At 38.9% G+C, this 20,478-nt stretch overlaps 1 protein-coding gene across 1 annotated transcript in view; it reads right to left on the bottom strand.

Moving 5' to 3' along the window:
* Nucleotides 1-3,923: 3,923 nt before the first annotated feature.
* Nucleotides 3,924-20,478, bottom strand: part of HSD17B12 (hydroxysteroid 17-beta dehydrogenase 12) — a 172,877-nt gene continuing 156,322 nt past the window's right edge. The window contains exons 10-11 of the mRNA XM_024254837.3: nt 5,677-5,826; nt 3,924-5,397 (exon numbers count right to left, since the gene is read on the bottom strand). Of these exons, the coding sequence (XP_024110605.1) occupies nt 5,293-5,397; nt 5,677-5,826 (255 nt within the window). The 3' untranslated portion in view covers nt 3,924-5,292. The remainder of the gene's footprint in view (nt 5,398-5,676; nt 5,827-20,478) is intronic.

Raw genomic sequence — 20,478 nt, forward strand, 5'->3', positions numbered from 1 at the left:
GGTGAAACCCCGTCTCTACTAAAAATATAAAAAATTAGCTGGGAGTAGCGGCAGACGCCTGTAATCCCAGCTACTCGGGAGGCTGAGGCAGGAGAATCGCTTGAACCCGGGAGGCGGAGGTTGCAGTGAGCTGAGATCGTGCCACTGCACTCCAGCCTGGCGACAGAGCAAGACCCTGTCTCAAAAAAAAAAAAAAAAAAGAAAAAGAAAAAGAAAAAAAATTGGCCACACCTGGACGTAAAACAAGTCTCAAAAATTTTCTAGCTAGGTGTGGTGACTCATGCCTAGAATCCTAGCTACTTGGGAGGCTGAGGCAGGATTGCAGGAGGCCAGGTGTTCAAGACCAGCCTGGGCAACATACTGAGACCCCATCTTTAAAAATAAAAAGTATAAAGCCAGTGCCTATAGTCCTAGCTATTCAGGAGGCTGAAGAGGGAGGATCACTTGCAAGAGCCCCCGAGTTTGAGGCTGCAGTGAGCCATGGTCACGCCACTGCACTCCAGTCTGGGCAACAGAGGGAGACCCTGACACTAAACAAACAAAACCTCTAATAGGTAATACAATTTACATTTGTGTTTCCTAGGGCTGCTGGAACAAATTTATCACAAACGCAGTGGTTTAAAACAACAGAAATTTATTCTCACAGTTCCCTGGAGACCAGAAGTCCAAAATGAGTATTACTACACCAAAATCAAATTGTTGGTGGGATGCTTCATCCTCCAGAATTTCTAGGAGAGAATCTGTTCCTTGATCCTTCCTTTTTTTTTTTTTTTTTTTTTTTTTTTTGTGGCTACTGATATTCCTTGGTTTGTGGCTGCATCACTTCAGTCCCTGCCTTCATGATCACACCGCCTTCTCCTCTTCTGTCTGCAATCTCCCTGCCTCTGATTAAAGACACTTGTGATTGCATTTAGGCCCTATCTAGATAATCCAAGAAAATCTCCCCATCTCAAGATCTCCAATTTAATCACATCTGCAAAGACCTCATTTCCACGTAAGGTAACATAGGGTTCATGGATTAGGACCTGATGTCTTGGGGGCCATTATTCAGCCTACTACAACATATATTTATATACTTGTGCCTGGATGAGTTCTCAGTATTTTAAGTGTCTTAACTTCCTCTCAAACAATATATGACATAGGTGCTATTATTTCCATTTTTCAGATGGCAAAGCTGAGGCAGAGAAAGGCTATAACAATTTGCCCGAGCTTTATCATACTCGCATGTTCTTTGACCACTTGCAATTAGTTAGAACCAACAACAAAAGCTATTTTTAAACTTTCTATTCTGAAATGATTCCAGATTTACAGTAAATCTGCAAAACAGTACAAAGTATCCATATACCTCCACGTAGATTTTCCAAAGGTTAACATCTTACCCCATTTACTCTACCATTTTCTCTCTATATAATTTTTCCTAAACCTTTTGTGATTCAGTTGCATATCAATATTCCATTAACCCTAAACGCTCCAGTGTCTATTTCCTAAAAAACAAGGACTTTTTCAAGTAACCATGACATTATTATCAAAATCAGGAAGTCATACTGATATAATGCTATTAATAATTTACAGACCTTACTCAAATTTTACCGAATGTCTCAAAAATGTCCAAAAGAACAAAAGTTTAAAAAATGCTTTCTTGACCAAGATCCAATCCAGAAACACGTGCTGCAGGTACTTGTCACGTCACTTTAGTCTCCTTTAACTTGAAATTTTTGACAAGTATAGGCTGGTAACTTTGTAGGATATTCCTCATTTTATCTTTTTCTTATATTTCTCTCTACTATGTTCATGTTATGCATTTTTGGCAGGAATATCAGATAATTAATGTTGTATCTTCAGCACATTTTATCAGGATTCACAAAATATAAAATTGTCTTATTAATAGTGATATTAACATTACAAAATTTTTTGAAAAGGAAATACATTTATAAAACTCTTAAGTCTGTGCATTTAAAAATACTTTAAAATAATTAACAGGTCAAATAAATCATAATGTAAAGATAAATGGAAAAGCAATAAAAATGTGTATATATACATGTTTGTATACACACATACACTCAATCATGGGGTGAAGCAAAGGAGGTAATTCAAATAAACTCAGATACTTACTAAAAATAGAAAAAACCTTGAATATGAATGAGTTAAATGTTCAATTTATGAAATGAGAAAAACAACAGAACAAACCATCAGAAAGCAGAACATAAAAGAGAAGGGCAGAGAGAATGAACAAAGCTAAGTTTGGTTCTTTAAAAAAATAAAACAGACAAACTTCTGGTAAAACGGCCAAGGAAAAGAAAGTGAGAAGATACAAACAGTATCGGAAAAGGAAGTATGTGTATCCAGGAGAGGTTTAGAAATAAGAAAATTCCTTAAGCTACTTTATGCTAATAAATTGTAAAATGGGTAAATGCTTAGATTTTTTTTCAAAATTGATTCAAGAAAAAAATAGAATTCCTGAATAGTCTAATTATAGTAAAGTCTTCCCACCAATAAATACTAAGGCCAGACAGCTTTATAAACTTTTAACAAACAGATCATTCCAATCTTTTGCAAATTCTTATGGAGAACAGGAAAACAGGCAACACTTTCCAATTCATTTAATGGAGTTATAATCTTGACACCATAAACTGACCAAAAAAGTGTAAGAAAGGCAGACTGCAGGCCAATTTCATGTAGATGCAAGAATCCCAGGTAAAATACTTGAAACAAACTGATTTCAGTAGTGTATAAAGATAAGGAAATATAACCAAGAATAGAGAAGTGATTCTTGTCTACTCCAGTCTTTTTGTGTTCAAACCTTTTTTTTTCTTTTTTTTTTTTTTTTTGAGATGGTGTCTCACTCTGTCGCCTAGGTTGAAGTGCAGTGGTGCAATCTTGGCTCACTGCAACCTCCGCTTCCCAGGTTCAAGGGATTCTCCCACCTCAGCCTCCTGAGTAGCTGGGACTACAGGCATGCACCACTGCGCCCAGCTAATTTTTGTATTTTTTTTAGAGGCAGGGTTTCACCATGTTGGCCAGGCTGGTCTTGAACTCCTGACCTCATGATCGGCCGGCCTCAGCCTCCCCAAAGTGCTGGGATTACAGGCGTGAGCCACTGCACCTGGCCCGTCTGCATTCAAATCTTATCTAGTATGCATTAGAACATAAAATCAAGTCAACATAAAGTTAAGTCTGAAATTTTTACTTCACTGTTTTGAAGGTTTGGAGTATACTGTTTTCTCTTTTAACATAATTTTTATTTTCATGTGCCTAGAAAAATACATTTTTACGTCATCATCTTCACCCTGGAGTGTCAAATACAAGTGGGTGCTTGCCAAGTTGAAGCAATCAAAGCCACAGCTCAGAAGTTTTGAAATTCTTAAGGGATTTTGTAGCCAGAATTACAACTGCTTTCTTTTTTTGAGACAGAGTCTTACTATGTCACTCAGACTAGAGTACAGTAGTTCAATCATAGCTCACTGTAGCTTCTAATCCCTGGGCTCAGGCAATCCTCCTGCTTCAGCCTTCCAAGTAGCTGGGACTACAGGTGCATGCCACCACACCTGGCTAATTTTTTATTTTTTAATTTTTTTGTAGAGACAAGAGCTTGCTATGTTGCCCTGGCTGGGCTTGAACTCCCGGGCTCAAGCAATCCTCCTGTCTCAGCCTCCCAAAGCATTGAGTTTACAGGTATAAGCCACTGTGCTTAGCCTACAACTATTTTCTAACTGGGATAAAAGAAAAAGAGAGTATTTTGTATACTTGCAAACGAATCCCTCCTCTATCTACCACCACTACACCAAAACCAACTCACCAACCAACCAACCAACCAACCAACCAACCAACCAACCAATGTGTGAAAGCAGATAAAATATTGCCCAGGTCATTGTGGTGTCACCATTTCTACAATGAAATGAGAGGAAAAAAGGGCAAACAATGTGTTTTTCATAAAGCTATATATTTATTCAACTTAAATGACAACCTTTATTCTGAGATTACATTCTTCCTAATTTTAGGGGCTAAAATATATTTTCTTTTACATAATGATGCTGATAGCAGATGGCTATTTGTTTTTGTTTGTTTATTTTTGTTTTATGTCCTTAGCTGGCAAAATTAAAAGCCAGAAACTAAGGCCCCATTTTTTTTTTCTTTTAATACAAATCTACTGGTGCTTAAAACTCAGAGCTTAGGAAACACAGCCTAGGTAAAGACCAATCTTCTTGCTGCATATTTCACAGTATTGAATTCTTTCTTGGTGAGTTCCCCATACAAGTTATGAAGCAGGATAAAAGTCAGTCTTATATTAAGTCATTGTAACTATGGCCTTAATTTCAATCACCAAAGAAATGTATTTTTGTTGTATACCATGGTTGCAGCATGTTTTATGAAAACTAATTATATCAGTAGCTACCTGTAGAGTATCAACTTAAAAATTATAATGCCATTTCTATGAAGTCATTACTTTTATAGGACTAGCCTGTGTCATATGTGTGATCAATATTGGTTTAATGCAGAAACAAAGGCAGCTGGGTGTCCAAGCAAGCCACTTTTCTGGGTCAGGGTTTCAGTGGTACCATAGATGGCTGCCAGTCTCAATGTACACTTTGGCCCATTTATCTTTATAAGTCATACCATATAGCTTTGATATTTACATACATTTAAACTGAGAAGAAATATGCATTATAAGAAAGCATAGTTTAGTGGGCTTCATGTGTCAGAAATAATTCCATATTTCACAATTATTTTCATGTCATTAGCTACCCTTAATAAAGAACAATTCCATATAAATGTACAAACTGTAAGATAATTTTATAAAACCTTAAAGAGATCTTTGTAAATTGCAGCGTGTCTGCTTATAAACAAATCAAATCGATCTCCATTTCTTCAAAGTGTCAAAAACAAAAGAGTAGCTGGACATTGGTTTTTATAATCAGTTTCAGAGAAAATACAGGAATAATGATCAATGGCATTTTGAAGCAGATAAAACTGCCAAGGTTTATGCTTGAGTCTATCATTCTGTGATTTGCTATAATAGTATTCCTTTCTATTAGCTGTTCTCGACAATATTAGTTGTATATTCATTTGATATGAGCATTTATATTAAACTTCAAAATTACCTCTGATAGTATCCAGAATATATGTCAGAAACCCCTAAAAGCAACTTCTATTTTCCTCTTAATTAAGATAATATTTAGTCATGTTAATAACTATTGAAATGACAACTTCAGATTTTCAAAACCAGTAAGGTACTTTGCAGTGAACGTGCATATGCTGGAGCATCTGGCCAAGTTACAATGCAGTTATCAATGCTTAGTTCTTCTTGGTTTTCTTCAGATGGTGAGCCCGTGTAGACTTGTTCATATTCATGACTATTTTGAAATAAATCCAAGAAGGCAGGTTTGAGATTATTGAGCCCTAGGGAAACAGAATGTGAGAGATATGCAATTATAGCCTACAATTTGGGCTAGATTGAAGCATATGATTTAACGTTTTATTATAGTGTTGTTTTTATTTATAGGTAGATTTGAAAGTTCTTGGGTATACGACCATTATAATTATAACAAGATATAGATGTCTTATTACTATGGCTGGACAATGTATATATGCTAATCTATTACATACTATCCTGTAACGCAATGGGAAAGAAACCCCAAGCCAGAAAGTACTGATTTGCGATTCAAAAAATCTACCTACCATAAGAGCATGGATCAGGTATCCATTGGTTCGGGATTGCAGGCCGACTGTTTTAATTGCAGACTTCACAAACGTCTCCGGAGAGGGCTTATCCAAAGTTGGCTTCCGGATTTTAGCCAGTTTTGTAGCTACAAAGTATGGCAGGACACTCTAGAAAGGTAACACCCACCCCAGAAAACATGCCATTGATTAGTAAGGCCACAAACTCAGAATGTACAGTGGTGCTTAGTGGTAGAAACATCTGTATCTTTACAGAGAGAGAAGAAAAGAGAAGTGGCTATCTAAAGCCAACTTGATAGAACACATGATACCATAAAACAAATTGTAACAAATCAATCTCTCAATAAAACAGAGTTTGAGACCAGAGAAAGTATTAAAAATAAGCAGAAATCTACCTTTTTGAACCTTTAAAAAGGAAAGCATTAAATAATCTAGAGAGCACAGATTCAGGATAGGATATTTTTTACACTTAGTAAACTGAACATTGAGACAGAACCACCAAGTAGGAGATTTTTGATACTTTATTCTTCTAATGGGATAATGCCAACTTTCTCTATAATTATGGCTAATTAAGCTTGTTCTATCAGCTTTGATTCTTCTAAAATAGACAACTTATTTCTCAGCCTTGCATTACTACTTTTCTTCCCTAGTTTCTCACCATTCTACTTCTGAGTTTTATAAACAATTTTATTGATAAGATAGAACCACCTCCCTTTTTTTTCTTTTTTAGAGGGAACACAGTCTAACAATATGGAAACTGTTTGGGTAACTAAAAGACACCTGACTTGATGGGTGTAGGGTGACAAATCTGGACATGACCTTTAGAGGAACTTCAATAATGTTATGTTCTTTATTGCTTATGCTTGCTGCATTTTGGATGTGATTCAACACAGAGTATAAGGAAACCCTATTATAACAAGTCCTGAGTCATGATACAAGAGGTCCTTCTGTAGTTTGAAATAACCTGGGCATGGTAGTTCAACAAAGAGTGAATGTATTGTTTATCTCACATGTGTGAAGTATCACTGCAATGACACTTCTTTTTTTCTTTTTCTTCTTTCTTTCTTTTTTTTTTTTTTTTTTTGAGGCAGGGTTTTGCTTGTTGCTTAGGTTGGAGTGTGGTGGCATGATCATAGCTCACTGCAGCCTTGACCTCTTGGGCTCAAGTGATCCTCCTGTCTCAGCCTTCTGAGTAGTTGGGACCACAGGTGTGCACCACTATGCCCAGCTAATTTTAAAATTTTTTGTAGAGACAAGGTTTCAACATGCTGCCCAGGCTGGTCTCAAACTTCTGGGCTCATGTGATCTTCCCACCTCAGCCTCCCCAAGTGTCGGGATGACAGGTGTGAGCTACCACGCTTGGCCCAATGACACTTCCATTAAAGAAAAGGAATGGCTCTAACACATGGTGGTCAAAATCTTAAAATTTCAATCAAATTGAGATCTGTTCCATTCTATGGAGTTCCTTCCTGCTGAGATCTAGAAGGAGTGGTCCCATGTCTCTGGGGGTTTCTTTTGTTTTTTTTTTTTGAGACAGAGTCTCAGTGAGACTCGCCCAGGCTGGAGTGCAGTGGCGCGATCTCTGCTCACCGCAAGCTCCACCTCCCGGGTTCACGCCATTCTCCTGCCTCAGCCTCCCCAGTAGCTGGGACTACAGGCGACGTCCACCTCGCCCGGCTAATTTTTTGTATTTTTAGTAGAGATGGGCTTTCACCGTGTTAGCCAGGATGGTCTCGATCTCCTGACCTCGTGATGCACCCACCTCGGCCTCCCAAAGTGCTGGGATTACAGGCGTGAGCCACCGTGCCCGGCCATCTCTGGGTTTTTATGTACGTGTGTGCTTTGCATTTTTCCCACTCCGAAGTGTAAGTCAAGGAATGCAACCCACTCTCCTTGACAGGTTAGATGAAACCTCAGCCTCTCCATTAGAACCAAGAACCCCAGATGGAGTGCTGTCATTCTCCATCTTCCTCTTTCCTTGTCCCTGCAGCCACAAACTCATACTAAGTATGAAGTACTTCAATATTTGAGCCAACTTTGATTAGGTAACTTTTGATTTCTGAGAATTTGTTTATTGGGATTATCACTATACATTTATCCCTCACTTAGAAAAAAAATTTTTTTGTCACATCTTTTAAGAACCATTTTGCCACAAGGATATAGTCTATGAGAGCACACGCTAGGGTGAGATCTCAGACTCAGACTGAGTAGGAAATGCAGAGTTCAGTGAGGATCTCACAATGGGTCAGTAAAGAAAAGGTTATTTCCCAGAGCAAAGTTGAGCAGTAAGGAAAGAAAGAGTATATGTAAATACTCTGATCTCACATAATGAAGGAACATAAGCAAACCATTTCTCATTTCCATGCGTTAGGTTTAAAGGTCACAAAATAGTGAAGATTAAAAAAAAAATCCCAAATACAGATCACAAGCCTGGTAAAGGTATTGCAAGATTTTGAGCTTCTAGAGGTAGAGATGGTCTAATCATTATACCTCTCAATTGCATTATAATTTTTTGTTCCTTTCTTCCATCCTTTCTGCCGTCTTCTTCCCTCCCTTGGTATGTAACATGGTATAAATTGGACTACTTTGATCTTGTAGGAGAATTAAGTTGCACTGCCTGACTGAACCACTTGGTGGTGCCACAAGTTAACTCTTCATGCAGCTAAACCATAGAGCTAGTCTAGAGAACCCCCAGATCAAGGGGTGGGGACAAGAGATGCATACTCAGGAATTCCAAGTTGGGTTATGTTTTTCCAGCTAAGGAATGTAAATTCTTTTTTAGAAAGTATATTTATTTCCATGATGGTTTAAAATCAACGCAGTTAACATGGCCTAGTGGAGGGTTCAAAGATGAAACAGCATTTGAGCTAAGTCTTAAATGAAATGCAAGAATTTCCCTGATTATAAACAAATAAGGGAACAGCAGGAGCCAAGAAAAGGAGCCACAGAAGAGCATGATGTTTTTCAGGGAACTGCATAGCTCAGGATGGTTCAAATGTTGGAAATGTGTGAAGAGTGGCAGGAGGGAGGCAAAACGGTACAGAAAACTGAATCCAATCACTGGGTGGTATCCATTTCTAGAACACAAGCTCCATGAAGACTTGGTCATATTCATATATTTTAATGCTTTAGAACAGTACTTGGTACATAGCAGGGGTACAATGAATATCTATTGAATGAACTGGTAAAAGACACTTCATTATGGACAGCACTGAAGAAGGGTACCGGGGTCTCTTTCTACTGCTATGATTCAGAAAATTAATTACACCAAGAAGTTGATAATATGAACGTTTAAGCCAAAATTTTAGAAATTCTGAAGCATATATAAGACCACCTATCTAAAAAGGCATACTTATAGATACAGCTACTTGCCAATGATTTAAAAATAAATATTCCAAGTTATGTGAAAGTATATCTTAGATATCAAAAAGCCATCTAGGTACACCCTTCAACTGTTAAATAAAAACCCAACAAGTGATAATTAGTTGATTTCTCCTGCTTACTCAGGAAAACATTATGGGAAACAGGTCAAGAAGATACTCATACTTTTATAGGAAATTGTGGGCAGAACAGATTTTTCAAGTTGCTAAAGCTCAACAAGTTCCCATTACAAATACTGCCAGCTCAGAAACAACCTGACCTTGAGAGCTGCAGATGTGGGCAAGTATCCTGGTCTTCAAATTTAGAATTCCCAAATGGCAAATAATTAATTAGGCCATAAAGCAAAGCTGTTGGTGCTTCCTTGCTCAGCCTATTTTAAAAAAATAAAAATAAAAAAAATAAAATCACTGGAGACAACTTGGTATCTTTTTTTTTTGATATGGAGCCTCGCTCTGTCACCCAGGCTGGAGTGCAGTGGCGCCATCTCAGCTCACTGCAACCTCCACCTCCCTGGTTCAAGCAATTCCCCTGCCTCAGCCTCCTGAGTAGCTGCGATTACAGGCGCCTGCCACCACCCCCGGCTAATTTTGTATTTTTAGTAGAGACGGAGTTTCTCCATGTTGGCCAGGCTGGTCTCGAACTCCCGACCTCAGGTGATCCGCCTGCCTCAGCCTCCCAAGTGCTGGGATTACAGGCATGAACCACCGCACCAGGCCCGACAACTTGGTGTCTTTTTTCTCACCCACTGGAGCAGCTTGCTTGGATAACTGGACTTCCACAGTACAATCCAGGGGGCTTGATTGAGAAGAGGAAGGCTTATGGCCATGGAGCAGTGGAAAGAAAGATGCCTGAAACTGCATGGCAGATATTCAAGAATCAGGGATTGAACCTTGGGACCTAACATGGTAGGGCATCTTTCAGGTGTCATCATCTGCGTACTAAACAGGATTTTCAATTGAAAAATGACCAGAACATCAGATGACAATGACCTGGGAAAATGAAGACCCAGAAGACACTGGGGTCTAGTGTATTTGCACAGCATGAGATTTCAGACATGGTGTCACGTCTGCCTTTACTGAGCATTAAATTCAACCGTGTAGCCAGCACACACTCTTAAGGCAGAAGCTGGGGCTCCTATGAAGAATATTAGGAAAACTCCATTTCCTGAAATCTGTGTATTCAGCTACGATTTCAGGATCCGGTATACAAAAACCTAAATAATTATACACCTATATTATAGTTTTGGAGTGTGTATTACTTTACTTGCAGATCACGAAATTAGCTTTTCCATATAAAGGCCCTTGATTATCTACTTGGCAGAAACCCTTAGACTTTCTAGAAATTTTAGGAAAAAGGAGTTGTTCTGATGGTGCAGAGATCCCTGGTTATATAGCAGTGAAAAAAGGCCGTGTAATAACAATACATATAAATCTTAGCATCTAAATCCAAAATGAAGGAGTTCAAAATATTGTGCTCTACACAAAGATCCTTGATAAACGTTGGCTGATAATCTTGTAAATAACCTACCTCCAAAGATGTGGAATTTGTATGTTAACATTCAAGGAACAAAAAGAAAAACAGTGTAATCTCACAAAAGGCATTCACTTAACACTAAACTATTTCCTGAGCACCTACTAGAACAATGTTTTAGGCAATGGGAACTTAATGAATAAAATTCAATGTGAATAAAAACAGAGTCCCTAATCTTACAGAGCTTACATTTCAGTAGGGGGATGTAGACCACAAACAAATAATAATTAAAACAAAGGTGTACAGTATTGGCAGGCAATGATAAAAAAGGAAGATGAAAAAATACCTGGGTAAAAGAGCTGATAGAGGCTGAGCCTGCAGGTGGGTTCTCAAGAAAGGCCCCTATGATGTGGTGACTTATAACCAAAGATCTGAACAAAGAGACGGAGTTGGCCAAAAGAATATCTGGGTGAAGAGCCTTTGAGACGGAAGGAACAAGTGCAAAGGCCCTGAGGTGAAGCCATCCTCAAAGTGTTTCCAGAATTGGAAGGAGGCTACAGAAGTAGGAAGGTGGGGAGGGAACATGATAATGTGGAAGTTTGAAATCAGAACATTGAGGGTCATAAAAACTCATGGTTTCATTGTGAAAGAGATGAGAAGCCACGGAAGAATTTTTAGCATAGCAGTGAAGTAACTGGATTTTTTTGTTTTGTTTTGTTTTGTTTGAGATAGTCTCGCTCTGTCACCCAGGCTGGAGTGCAGTGGTGCGATCTCAGCTCACTGCAACCTCCACCTCCTGGGCTCAAGCCATCCTCCCACCTCAGCCTCCCAAGTATCAACGACCACAGGCGCACACCACCATGCCTGGCTAATTTTTAAATTTTTTTGTGGAGACAGGGTTTGACCATGTTGCCCAGACTGGTCTTGAACTCAATGAGCCCAAGCAATCCATACATCTCAGCCTCCCAAAGTGTTGGGATTACATGTGTGAGCCACTGTGCCCAGCTGGATTTTATTTTAAAGAAATCATTCTGGCTGCTATGAGTAGGCTATAGGGGCTGTTAAACCACGATGGGTGTAGGAAGGCCAGATAGTAAGATACTGCAAAATGTCCAGGACAAGCTATGATGGTGGCTCAGATAGAGTGGTAGCAGTGGAGGTCATGAGAAGTAGTCAAATAGTGGGTAAGGATTTCCTAAAGGATTGAGTTTGGGATGTGAAAACAGAGGTGGTAGGGTAACAGGAAAAAAAAATTAGCATTGGTTATCATCAGACCAACTCGGATTCAAATTCCAGCTTGACCACTTACTAGTTGTGTGATCTTGAGCAAAACACTCAATGACTGAGCCTTAGTTTCTTCCTCTGTAATTAGAGGCTATAGAATCTTCCTTATTATACTATCATGAGAATTAAATAAAATATTATCAGTTAAAGAGTGTGGGATTTGAACTTTAGTATGTATTAGCAATTATTTTCTAAGTTTTCCAAAATCTATATTTTTAGAATGAATTTGGAAAGAAGAACTTGGCTGACTTTTTATATCCAATAAGATGTATAAGAATGCCATTTTCCATGGAGAATATCTGACTGTTGAGGTAACCAACTGAATATCTTAGTTCTCCTGGACACACATGTAATGGTCTGGAGGGACCTCTTAAGCTTGTAGGTCTTGTGGTACAACACTGTTGTAAATGGCCAAGAAAAAAGGACATCACTGAAAAAATCGAGATTCAGCTGGTTGGAAGGGATCTGAGTCCAATGAGCCCAACAGGACTAATTTTACTGTTCTTAAGCCATTTTTCAAAATTGGTATAGTTGGCCATACATGAACATTTCCAGTGAGAATCTTTATATTGCTTTATAACTCTCCCTATTTAGACTCCATATGCACAAAAGACACACTCTATTAACTCCTTTCATAGTCATTGGCAATTAACAGGAAGAAAGGATGGAGACTTACATTTGTAATCCCGGTAACCGTTTCTCAATATTTCGCTTTCTAGTTCTTTGAAGCCCAATAGAACTATATGAATACTCTAAGCGATAAAATACTGTAACAAAAATACAAAGAAGGAATATCTTCTTTCATTAAAAAATTCTTAAATTTTGTTTTCTCTCATCTCAATTTGTCCTATTTGTTTTCTAAATTTCATGGATTAACCCAAATCAAGTCTATTCTGATTAAAAACTACACTTTCACCCGAATTAACAAAACCACCAACTCTCATCACCAAGACAAAGGCACTGGAAAGTAGTAACAAGGGAATGGAGCCCAGAGGATTTCTTTTTTTTTTTTTTTTTTTTTTTTTTGTGAGACAGAGTCTTGCTCTGCCACCCATCACCCAGGCTGGAGTGCAGTGACACCATCACAGCTCACTGCACCTTCAACCTCCTGGGCTCAAGTGATTCTCCTGTCTCAGCTTCCTGAGTGGCTGGGACCACAGGCATGCACCAACACGCCCAGCTAATTTTTTTCTATTTTTTGTAGAGACGGTGTCTCACTATGTTACCCAGGCTGGTGTTAAACTCCTGGGCTCAAGCGACCCTCCTGCCTTGGCCTCCCAAAATGCTGGGATTACAGGCATGAGCCACCGTGCATGGCGCCCAGAGGATTTCTTCAGGACAATAAGTTCAAATGTAAATGGAGTATTCTTTTGTAATCTCCTGCTAAGAATGAAAAAGTCCACTTCATTTTCAGGGCAGCTGAAAGTTCTCTGGGTTTAGATGGCGTCTATCTGCATCTCCACGTTTCTTCTGGTAAAGAAAACCTCAGGGGATGGTGTCCCTTGGCAGATGATCTCCTTGTTAAGAGCATTTCCAGAGACCCGGCCTCCCAGGTCAAAGGAAGGAAACTGCGTGACGGAGAGCAACACCTCTTTGAGAAACAGGATGGCACTGCAGACGGAGTTACTCACACCAAGATCGGTACATTCTCTACACTTCCCCATGTTCTTGAACATATCACTCTTTTTTAGTTTCTTCTCGACAACGTATCACTCTATACAATTGTCTTATTCGTGGATTTGTTTAATGTCTGTCTCCCTCCCAATAAACGTAAATTCAACCACAGCAGAGGCTCTGTCTGCCTTTTGCCAGATTATTAGGTGCTTTCTAAATATTTCTTGACTGAAGACATGTGGAACATGATATATACCTCCAGTTTTGGACTTACTGTGGGTGTAATGTGTTTAAATATTTGTCTTTTCTGTGTGTGTGCCTTCAGGACAGGGACTGGGTCTTATTTACCTTTGTTTCCTAGATGTCTAGCCAAGGGTCTGATAAATAGCAGGCAGGAGCTGTTTGATAAACTAAATTGACTTTAAGCAAGTTTCAGGACTCCTCTTTATTTTTATTTTTATTTTTTTGAGACAAAGTCTTGTTCTGTTGCCCAGGCTAGCATGCAGGAGTGTGATCTTGGCTCACAGCAACCTCTGCCTCCCAGGTTAAAACCATTTTCATGCCTCAGCCCCCCACAGTAGCTGGGTTTATAGGCATGCACCACCACGCCTGGCTAATTTTTGTATTTTTAGGAGAGATGGGGTTTCGCCATGTTGGCCAGGCTGGCCTTGAACTCCTGACCTCAAGTGATCTGCCTGCCTCAGCCTCCCAAAGTGCTGGGATTACAGGTGTGAGCCACTGTGCCCAGCACAGGGCTCCTGTTGATCCTGTTTCCTATTTGTAAAATGGGACTAGGTTAATATCTATGTAAAATGAGTTGACAAAGGAGGTGAAAACATGGGCATATTGTAGATATCCAATAAATATAAGTCTCTTTCCTCTCTTCTTCACCCTTATATATCATTTCCCAGCTTGGAGTGTTTTTATCTCACATCACTTATCCCACTTGCCAGAAGGGGAAATTAAGGCATAAAGTAATGAAGCAACTTTCTGTAGGTCAGATGATCACCAGATGTTGAAGGCAGAACTCAAACCTTGGTCTGCTGACTCCAAGCTCAGTGTCCTTTCCTCTCTGCCTCAAGGCGCACCGATGACCAATGCAGTTTTCATAAAACCACAGCCTGGACTGAGGACACTGTGACCATGCTTTAGCTGTGACTTTTCATTTTGAAATGACGAAATATCCAGGCAGGGCTTCAGGAATTCTTCAGCATCAAAAATCTCTTTATGAGGCAGGTTTGTGAAGAAACATCACTGATGCTACATCTAGGGGAAATTTTGATAAGGGCCAAAATATTTGCACAATTTTAGGGTCTCCCCACAGATTGCTTGTTAGTGCAAGGGAAATAATAGTAATTATATGGCAGAGAAGTTGGGTAACACCTAGAGTTGGGGGTCAGAAACGTCGCCACCAATGAAGAGTGGATGGATCTTGTGTGTCTCCCCACATGAGGCCCTGATGACACAACATCACATACATATGTGATATTTTGGCCCAGAAAGCATAATCCGAATCTCACTTTTGGGTTTCTCTAAGGAAGCATCAAAGAAACCCCAAATGAGGAATGTATAATTAAAAAGGAGGAATACTGTACTCTTAAAAAATGTCAGTGTCATGAAACACAAAGGTTTTAGATATATCCCAGGTTAAAGGAAACAAAAGAGACAGGACAACTAAATATAACACCTGATCCTAGATTGCATTCTTTAGTGGAGGAAGAGGAGAGGATAAAGAATACTGTAAGATCAAAAATTGGGCACAAATAATACATTAGATAAAATTATTGTATCACTGTTAAATCTGAGTTGATACGGGTATTGTGGTTATATACGAGAATATCCTTATTCTGGTTGGGTGTGGTGGTGCATACCTGTAATCTCAGCACTTTGGGAAGCCAAGGTGGGAGAATCACTTGAGCTCAGCAGTTTGAGACCAGCCTAGGTGACAAAGTGAGACCCTGTCTCAATGAAAAATGCTAGGCTTGGTGGCATGTGCCTGCGGTCCTAGCCACACGGGAGGCTGAGGTGGGAGGATCACTTGAGCCTGGGAGGTCAAGGCTCTAGTGAGCCATGATAGCTCCACTACACTCCAGCCTGGGTGACAGAGTGAGAACCTGTCTTCAAACAACAAACGAACAAACAACCCCTTATTTTTCAGAAGTACACGCTCAAGAATTTAGAATTGAAGGACCATAATGTTTGCACTTACTCTCCAATGATAAGACAAACGTGGTAAAATGTTAACAGTAAGTAAATCTAAGCAAAGGGTATCAGAGTATTGTCTGCACTATTTTTATTCTTGTAACTTTTCTGTAGACTTGAAATTATTTCCAAATAATTTTTTTAAAAACCAGAAGGCTCATGAAAATTTTGCAGAATAAGAGTTCAAGAGGTATAATTTTAGGATTTAGTCTTAGTCTTAGCTACTTCCTGCTTGCTCAGTATTAACTGCTAGTTAGCACAGGGTAGACGGAAGGAGCCCAAGGCTAGGGCCCACTACCTAGCCAGTCAAATTACTTATAATAATTTTGCCTTTTGAAAGACACAAGCGTCTCTTTTTCTTTTTGTGACTGGACTTTAAATATAAGGTAATGAGAACAAACAGTCCTCATCAACAGACTACACTTATGATAAGGTTTCCTTGAGAATGTGCTTCTCATCCTCTGTTCAAAATCAAATAGTCTCTCAGGCCCATCATTCACCTCCAGGGCATTTACATCACTTGTTGTTGTTACTGTGTTTTTGCATTTCCAGGAAATGATTATATAATGGCAAATCTGAATTCTTGAAGGCAATTTTAAAGATCTTATAAAATTATAAGAAAGAAGTTAAGAAGTTGAAGGAAAGATGGGGAAAGAAATGCAAAAGAAAAATATTAAGAAGTAATATGAAACAATCTAGAATTTGAACAATATACCCTCTTCCTTCCCCAAAAGAGCAATCTGATGTACATTCACATGGAGGTAGACCTAAAAAGATAGCATTCTTTGCAAGGCTTAGAAAAAAATGGAAACATGGCCACATAGCATTAGTCTAGAAGCCATTCAGATAAAGAGGCTGAAAATTCAAGGCCAGGAGCATATGGGAGCAATAGAAGAAGTTCAAAAAGCCATCAAAACAGATGCCTGTGTACCACAAAGCTTGACCATGCACAACCAGAGTTTTCTGTGATGCTATGGAAAAGCTAGGTCTCCCGTTTACCACAAACAACAGGTGCCACCAGCAACACAGAGACAAATAAGATAAAAAGCCCTGTCCTCAAGAATACATAGAAGTGGGGAGACAGGGAAGGGCCAGACAGTAGTAGGCAGAGGTATACAAGGAGCTCTAATGAGAGCCCAAAAAAAGGCCTAACCAAATGTGCCAAGGGGCTGAGAGACGGCTTTCCAGGGCAGGCGAACTGTGGCCCAAGCCTTGAGAGAGGGACAGCGGCCATAGGGTTCAAATAGGGCTGGGAGGAGATACGGTGAGTAGAACTGGAGAGCAGTTGGGGAAAGGATGCCAACAGATGAGCCAGTCATGGGCACTTCAGAGGGCAGAGCATGTACTAGACACTGGGATGCCCACTCTGGCCTGAACGTCGGGGAGGACAGTGGAGTGGCAAGAAATGAGATGGCCTTGTGGAGTTCGAATTTAATCCTAAACCTTATGGGCAGCCACTGGAGGACTAGGAAGGAAAGCAACATTATCTGATTTGTATTTTAATAAGATCACCCAGGAAACATGTGTGGGCTGGAGTACAAGGCGGAATCAGCTGATAAATACTCCTAGTCCAAAAAATTTGTGGGCATAAACACCGCCAAAGAAAAACCAATCAGTTTTAACTCTGAGCTTCATTTAGACTACATTTTTGTTGCCCCTTTGATCAGAATTAATAAGAGGTTCTCTTTCTATTCTACTTCAACGTTCTGATGTATTGGCACAGAATGACGACTGTGCTTTCCCTCACAAACATTTGAGTCTTTATTTTTTCATCAAATTCATTCAAAGTTTAAACCTTGAATGAATTCATATGACAAAACACAATGATGGATGAAATGACAGTTTATACTTCATTATTAGGGAAAAACAAAAGTTTATCGAAATAAAATATTTTAGAAGACAAATGCTAATGTGTTTTTACAGTAGCTTCTAGTCACACCAGATTACTAGGTGGAAAATCTGGAGAAAAGATCTTTGAGGGAAGCAAGTTGTGAGAATGAGAGAGGAGACAGTCTTGATTATTAACGGAATTTTAGAAATTGATTGTCTGTGCTCACAAGGCCTAATGCTACCTTCTGTCACTGAGACACTTACAGCTTCTGGTCACTCTGCTTATAGTCAATCACCAATGGACCTTTTTAGGATTCCTGCCTAGTCGCAATAGGTGTTTACAAACTATCCAGTTAATAGTGTGATTACAATTAGATTCATCAGAAAGAAAATGGTATACCATTGCATGGCATGTGATACCTTCCCACGAATACCTTCTCATGGAATGTAATAACTTCTCAAGAACATTTTACTGGTTTCCTTGTTACTAAAATACAACATAATCTACATAGAACATTCGAATTACTAACATTAAAATGACTGGTGTCAAGGAAAGGGGAAAAAGAGAGTACAGTAATTTAGTATAAAATCCAGGATTCTAGAACACATGTCCTTCTGAATGAAACCTATACATATGGGAAGCTGCAAGTCAGAAATAACACCAAGTGGATATGACATCTAAGCTTCCCTTGGATGAAAGCTCAGGTCAGGGTTTAGAGGAAGCAGGCTCTTAGTTGATCCTGGCAGATGAAACAGTCATCCCCCCTTCCTTTCATTACCATTCTAGCTCACAGTAGGTGACTTAGCTCCCACCAGTATCTACTCAATAAAAAGGTTTAGAAGCTACATCTACATGACATTTAGGCCCATCTTGATGGTCTACAGGCATAAAGGAGGAAATGGAACCAACCACCTTCTGGTTCCATCACTCCCTGAGCACAGATGGATCCAGTAAGTGTTCAATGTTGACTTACAGGCCTGGAGCAAGTAGCCTAGTGGTTAAGAACAAAGGCTTTAGTGCCAGACAGACCCAGATTTGAGTCCCAGTTCAACATGGGCAAGTGGCTTACCCTCTCTAAGCCCCAATTTCTGCAATTAAAAATAATAATAATCATCATCACACCATTGTATGAGATTGTTATGAGATGGAGTGAAATGATACATATTAAAGTGTTTAGCACTGTACCTGAAAAGTATCCGCTCAAATATTCACTATTATTATTTTGATCGATCATTTGTGGCTTCAGGATACAAAAAGTGAAATACTTGCCTCACAGGAATGAAAGCCACAGTGAACACCAGACGTGCACAGAGGTGGGGTAGCTGATAGGCAGGAGCAGGAAAGAGGTACAAATTGCAACTTCTCCCAAGACATTTTTTAAAAATGCCTGAGCATGGAAATACTATTTCTTTCAATTGAAGAATGGTTAATTTGAAATTGCCACCCATCAAAACTCCTATATTTGCTTTCTCTCATATTTTGTGTTTTCACAGCATTGTATCTGCTAGCTACATAATAAACTCAAAGGTATATAAAAGTTAACTCAAAATGGATCAAAGAGCTAGAACTAGAAAACTCTTACAGGAAAACAGGGGAAAATCTTCATGACACTGGATTTGGCAAGCATTTCTTGGATTTGACACCAAAAGCACCAGCAACAAAATAAAAAATAGATAAACTGGACTACATCAAAATTAAAAACTTTTGTGAATAAAAAGATATTATGTAGACTAAAGACAGAATAAAATGGCAACTCATGAAGTGGGAGAAAATATTTGCAAATCATGTATCTAAAATGGGACAACATCCAGAATATATAGATCATTCCTACAACCCAATGACAAGAAACCAAACATGATTTTATTAAACATACGCAAAGGACTGGAATAGACATTTCTTCAAAGGTGATATGCAAATGACCAAATAAACTCATGAAAAAATGCTCAATATCACTAATCATCAGGGAAAAGCAAATCAAAACCACAATGAGATACCACTTCTTACCCGTTATGATGGCTATTATAAAAAACAAACAAAATAGAAAATAACAAGTGTTGGTGAAGATGTGGAGAAACTGGAACTCTGCACACTGCCAGTGGAAGTGTAAATTGGTGTAGCTGACATGGAAAATAGCTAAGTTCTTCAAAAAATTTAAAGCAGAATTACCATATGACCCAGCAATTCCACTTCTGTATACATATACAAAAGAATTGAAAACAGAGTTTGCAAGAGATATTTGTACACTCATGCTCATATTAGCATTATTTATAATACCCAACAGGTGGAAACAGCCCAGATGCCCATTGATATGTACATGGATAAGCAAAATGTGGTCTATACACAATGGCATTTTATTCAGCCTTGAAAAGGAAGAAAATTCTGACACATACTTCAACATGGATGAACCTTGAAGACATGCTAAGTGAAATAATCCAGTCACAAAAGATCAAATACTGTATGATTCCACCCATATGAGGTACTAAGAGTAGTCAAATTCATAGAGATAGAAAATCAACTAGTGGTTGCCAGGGGCTGGAGGGAAGGGGAAATGGGGAGTTCATGTTTGATGGGTGCAGAGTTTCAGTTCTGGAAGATGAAAAAAGCTCTGGAGATGGATGGTGACAATGATTGCACGATATGTGAATGTACTTAATGCCATTGAACTGCACATTAAAAATGATGAAAATGGTAAATTTTATGTTTATTTTACCACAATTAAAAAAGAGAGAGATGCCGATAGTCTCGGTCCCTCAAAATAAAACCCTAAGAACTTAAAAAGTATGCTTCAGCTATTTATACTGCATTTGGTTCCACTTTAGGTATCCCTACTTGGAAATTCTAGAGGATAATTTTTTAAAAATCTAGACAAGTGCATTAAGGAAAAAGAAACCATGTTTTTAATGGTGTGCTAATGTCACGTTCACTTACTTAGGAATATGATTTTTTTGTTGTTGTTGCCAAGACAGCAACAGTTGCTCTGGAAACCACACAAAAACAGGGATACTTAAGTGAAACAAACT

This window comes from Pongo abelii, chromosome 9 (assembly GCF_028885655.2).
Source record: "Pongo abelii isolate AG06213 chromosome 9, NHGRI_mPonAbe1-v2.0_pri, whole genome shotgun sequence".
In the NCBI taxonomy this organism is placed as follows: domain Eukaryota; kingdom Metazoa; phylum Chordata; class Mammalia; order Primates; family Hominidae; genus Pongo; species Pongo abelii.